Source organism: Stegodyphus dumicola, chromosome 3 (genome assembly GCF_044657685.1).
Source record: "Stegodyphus dumicola isolate Sdum_Otavi_A_Nest chromosome 3, ASM4465768v1".
NCBI lineage: Eukaryota > Metazoa > Arthropoda > Arachnida > Araneae > Eresidae > Stegodyphus > Stegodyphus dumicola.
This window is the reverse complement of record NC_140770.1, coordinates 98,655,064-98,661,063: the sequence shown is the minus strand read 5'-3', so window position 1 is coordinate 98,661,063 and position 6,000 is coordinate 98,655,064. Positions and strand designations below refer to the sequence as shown.

At 32.0% G+C, this 6,000-nt stretch overlaps 1 protein-coding gene across 1 annotated transcript in view; it reads left to right on the top strand.

Annotated features, from left to right (window-relative positions):
• Positions 1–2,828: 2,828 nt before the first annotated feature.
• The window catches only part of LOC118198124 (neuroligin-4, Y-linked-like), a 403,557-nt gene continuing 400,385 nt past the window's right edge, over positions 2,829–6,000 (top strand). Inside the window, exon 1 of the mRNA XM_085813107.1 lies at positions 2,829–4,143. Within this exon, the coding sequence (XP_085669233.1) occupies positions 3,666–4,143 (478 nt within the window). The 5' untranslated portion in view covers positions 2,829–3,665. The remainder of the gene's footprint in view (positions 4,144–6,000) is intronic.

Below are 6,000 nucleotides of genomic sequence, written 5' to 3'. Positions count from 1 at the left end.
ATATTATCATATTAAGCAACGTTCACACTATCCAAATTCGTGAACAAATTAGAAGAAAATAAAGCATTACCGATCTACAGAAACATTGAAATTATGGTCTTATTCATTGCGATATTTTCAAGATTTCTCTAATAGAGTACATAAAGGCATTGAGTATGTCAGAATAACACATACATTTGATAAGTTAGAATGAGAAGGCACAAGAAACACATGAGATTTATTTACAGCATGAATTTAATAAAAACAGTGCTCAGCCGCAGTTTGTCCTAGCTTTTATCTATAGAAACATTTTCGTCTTCCAATTCCGCTGTGATGAAGAAGATGTAAAAGCAACCTAAAAATACTTTTTGACTTAACAGTAGAGGAATTTTGTTAGTATGTGTTAAACCTATTATAAGACATGTTATAAGATATCAAGGTGTTCAAACCAAATACCAGCTACATTAATGTGTTCGTTAACCATTTTTTCTTTTCCAACTAAAAATTGTTTTCGCGTTCTTAACATAAGCTAGTTTATAAATATATATTTAATTAGTAATATTTCTTTTGTGAGATGTCTGTTTTGCATATAATGTGTCCCACCACTGGGCGAGTGGGTTAAGACAAAATTTCTCAAAATGTCCCTGTTCGGCCCGTATTCGAACCCAGACGAACGGACTAGCTGCAAGGTTATTTCTCGTAGATTTCCTTATGTATTGTCAATACGAATCAATTTCATTAGGAAGTCCTTCAAGAAGGCAAGTTATAAAACATACGAGAATATTTTCTTCCTTTAGGCAATTAAAACTGTTATAACTATATCCAAATAGCCTAAGCTAAACTTTCTATATAGTTCAGATACAGGAGTAACCTTATAGACGAACACTGTTATAACAACAAATTTATTGCAGTACTAGAAATGATGATTTTTCATTCTAATGATATTAGAGGTGATTGTGCCTACCCGAGGACAAGCGATAAACTAATTGAACTCTGACAGTTCGACATGGGTTCGATTCCAAGCAAATGAACTACATGAGCATTTATGTGGATTTTCCCATATGTCCCCCACGAAGACATCCCTACTATTAGACACACAGCGCTAGCCTGCTTTGCCTTAATCATATAGGCCAAACCGAGTCAAACATGATGAAATCACAATAACCGCCTTCCACATTTTATGGTCATTTGAGTATTTCAGACTGAAAATCGTATCTTAAGAAAAATTTCAAGATAATCTATAAATTTGTGCTTTTTATATACTTAAATGTCTACCATTCTAAAAAAAGGAAGAGGGAAAAACAGGCTTGCAATAATTTGTTTTTGAAAATAATGATTTCTGCAAAGTTTATTTAATATAAAAATAGAACAACTATTATTATTTATTTTAAACTGATTCAATGTTTTAGAAGTAGTACTACCAGCTTTAGATAAAAACATATGAGAAATAGTAGTTAAAATAATTTATTAGTTAATAAATCTGCAATGTTTCACTGCACAATTCTACATAAAATAATGTCCATAACTATTAAATAGGTGCTTTTATTAACAAAATGATACAATAATTTGCATTTAGGAGATAATGGTTTTCATAAAATTTAGTATAAAAATAGAGCAACTGTTATAATTTATTATAAACTGATTCAACTTTTCAGAATTAGTATTAGCAGATTTAGATGGAATGCATTTAGCAAATATTACTGTCATTATTTGATAAATCTGCAATCTTTCCCTGCCCAGACGACTGCAATTATACATAAAATAGTATCCATAAATAAAAATTTACATTTCGTTGAATAAGAAAATGATATCACTGATTTTTTACTCCAATTTTAATTTCAAGAGATGGCATTTCGCATGCAAGCTTTTTCAGACCCATTTTGCTTAGAATTAAGGCCCATTCAAATAGAAATTATCAATATAAACTGCAAATATGTGTAACAAATTAGATTGCATTAAATTCAGCTAATTTCTGAAATAGCAAATATTACTGTCATTATTTCTGAAATAGCAAATATTACTGTCATTATTTCTGAAATAGCAAATATTACTGTCATTCTGAAATTATTTTACCAAATTTATTTTGCGTATTTTTAACAGATTAGAAAAATGTTGATATCTGCTGAAAAGTTATAAATTTTGTACTTACACCGAAAATAATTATATTACAAAACTTAATGTTTAAGGCATAGCTGTTAAAATAAAAAAAAATAGTACTGCTAGTACTTACACCTGAAATATTTGTCTTAGGAAACGTAGTATTAATATTTAGAGCATAGCTCTTATGGTAATGTTTTTTTTTCACACTAGCGGATTCTAGCCGTTTATTGCCGTTGTCCACTTCTAAGGTCTAAAGCGCTGGTGTCTGTATTCCGGAAGACATCTGATAAGTGGGACACCGTTGCCTCCTACGAAGGGACAAACAAATCACATCTATGCCTTTTCCGGGATTCGAGCCTGGATCCTTCAGTACGGCAGTCAGAGTCATTAACCAATTTAACGTCTGAGTGACCACTCTTAAAATAATATGAATACTAGTAATGTATGAAACATAATTTCTAACTGAGCATCTGGAATACATTCTCATTCCCTTTTGACAAATTTGCAGGGAACATTCTTAGTGAACCATACGAATAATCCGAAATTTATTCCTTAAGATGTTATTCTGTGAGAAAATACGGTCAAAGTACGAACATCCGTTTTGGCCTATTGACAATAATTCCTTCTCCCTACCTCCTACCCTGATAAGAGTGGAAAAATCCCTACGCTGGTTCTGCACATGCGTTGGAGGAGAGCCGCTGGACTAGCTGTTCTCTTCACTGGCCAGAAGGGGAATTGAATCCTGAAGCTGAAGATCAGGATATTTTTGCCTCTTAACATCTTGACTGACTACGCTGGGAAACCACTTGCGTGCACGCCGGTCGCGAATTTGGGGTAGTTTGTGGATTGCCCGGAATGCCGTGTTTTACTAATCGGATTGATCAGTATGCGATTGAAGATCGCGACGCAAATTTGCTTAAACAATCGAATTTTATGAACACTTAACAAATCTGTGACATTTGTATTTCGTTAACTTTTGATTTAAGGTGTAGCTAAAGTTCGACAGTTAACTTTACGCGAGCTTTAAAAGATAAAAGCCGAAGTATATCATTTAACAAATCCTCATTTTTACCGTGGTGCATAAATTAATCCCAATTCTTAAATGAAGGTTGCAGATGGAACTTTTTGATAAGAAAACTCAAGAAACTGTACTTATGTATGTTGTTTAGTGATTAGATGTTTGTGAATTATATGTGGAATATCACACAAACCATATGTGCACTATTTATTCGATCTGAACTTGATGTTTCGTAAATGTTTGAACAAATAATTACTTTTTTCCAAGAAAACTACTAATGAATGACATCTGATTGCTTTTGAGAAAGATATTCACAATTTTATTGCACTGTATTCATCTGAAATAAGACCGTAGTACTAAGCACTGGATGAAACACCACATGTACTTTACAGCACACAACTTTAAATTTCAAATAATATAAGAAATTTTATTATCTACAGGTATTTCATAATATATACCACCCAAGGATTTCAGTAACTCACGTAAGAAGTATTACTAAGATCATTTTTTTGAAATTCGATACTGTACAGAAAATTTGCATATTGTTTAGATATAGATTTTACTGACAATGGCATTCAATATAAAAAGATTTAACTCGATGTCACTTTGTGTACTGCATATTTATCTAGTAATGATTCTTAATACCAGGCATCATTTAGCGTCTTCAAGACATATAGACGCAGAATCTAAGACATTAAGCTCTAGAGTTGTTAACACTCGTTACGGTCAGCTGCGAGGATTTATCAGCAGTTTACCTAGCCGTCAGTTACAACCGGCAGAAGTGTTCTTGGGGGTCCCCTATGCCGGAGCTCCTAAGGGTCCACTGCGTTTCATGCCGCCGGTAACATCACCTCATTGGAAAGGCGTGCGTTTAGCAGATCATTTGAGTGCTGTATGTCCTCAGAAGTTGCCAGATGTTGCTAATGAAACGGAAGCATTAAAAAGAATGCCATTGGGCAGATTTTTATACCTTAGAAGACTCATCCCATATTTAACCAATCAAAGCGAGGATTGCTTGTACCTGAACATCTACGCACCATTGTCAGGTAAGCAGAAATTATGTTCTTAAATTACTTATTAAAAACGAAATTCCTTTAGCAGCCAAACTAATATTTCCGTTTTTACATTAATAAAAAATTTTAAATTAATACTAATAGTAATTAAAACAATAAACATTAGTTGTAATGATATTAATAATGCATTATTAATTCTCGAGATAGCGATCTAAGAATGTTCGTTGGTTTCTTAAGAGCTCTAAAATATATCTCAATTTCTATAAATGGAATAAATATAATATACTACGATAAAAGAATTAATCACATTATTTGAAGATCCTAATGTTTAATGAAACTACCATACATTTGTAAACATCATTCTCCTTTATTTCTGAGGCCCACCAGTGGCCGAGCGGTAAAGTCGCTGAACACTGGTAGTTCGGTCCGAGGTTCGAATCCCGCGAACGGGCTGGCTGCATGGGTGTTTTCGTGGTTTTCCCCATGTGTAACGTGTATACGAGCCAGTTTCCCTTAGAAAGTCCTCCACGAAACATCCCTCCCCTTAGGCAGATAGCCCTAGTGAGCTTTGCCATAATTAAATACAACACCAATACACACCTTTATTTCTGAAGCAATATCTTAATAATTTCCCAAAACTAGTCTCATTTAATTTCATTAACCAAACAAAATTGCTTTCACCACATTCCAATACGTAGGTCTTAAAATAAACACATAAAAGCAGAAATATTTTAAGTGTGTTTGTATTTAAGACTTCAATGCAATGCGTTTAAATGAGTATAATTATTCTTATACAATATTGTATTTCTTAGTGTCTCTCTTTCTTAGTTATTACTATAGTGTATTTCTTAACGAAAATAAAACATTTTCTTTTCTGTAACGCATTTTTTAAGCTAACATATTTAATTTTTTCATTAACGCTGAATCTTTAAGACGTTCTTATAAAAATATTAATGAGAATTAATTGATAATGCTGCCATTAAGGAAACAGCAATAAAATTAAAAGGGAAATGTAAAATTCACAAAGCAAGAACCTTGTGCTTGGAGTAGATTTTAGTGAAAACCAAAAACGTTGATCACTCAGTTTGCTCTATTAATCTTATATATACTCGTATTTTCTTTCAGTCGCGTACATGAAAGGAAATATTTACGCTTGAATGGTAACTGAACAAGAAGAAAAATATAATGAAGTACTTCAGCAATAAAATTTTGCCTATATATTTTCATTGCATAAAAGTTTTCTTCAGATAAATTTAATAACTGATCGGTTTTCTAATTATTAACGGAATTTTCAGTGTTTCATAATTTCATATATTTCACGACCTTGAATGAAATTCATGTATGTAAAAACATTTTATATAGAAATATAGTAATATACAGATTTTTAAATGACTAAAATTATTAATAACTTCTGTACCATTTCGTTATGTTCGAAAATTTTTATTAAATATTAAATGGATAAATGCGATTTTTTGTTAAATTATTTACTGGTGATAGAATGTGAAGTAAAATTGATTCTTACTATTCAATAAATTTTTGCACTTGTGTAAACTGTATTGCGTTGATTACCGTTGATTTGCGTTGCATTTAAAAAAAATAATCTTTGCATGTATATAAAAATCTTCATATATAGCTAACAAAGGTATAAAGTGATGAATCTTGTCTTAATTAGAATACTAAGATGCTATATTCAGTCCCTAAATCTTCAAGAAAGTGTGTTGTATAAATGACCGAAGCTGCAGGCACTGCTTGAAACAAAATAAGCCGCATAATTTTCGCCTCAACGGTATCTTTTGGCGTAGTATTATATACACTATTTGTTGAATGCTCCCTTTTATGCGTGTAACAAGGATTTATTATCGTTTGATGAATTCTCAAAGGCTAAAAAAT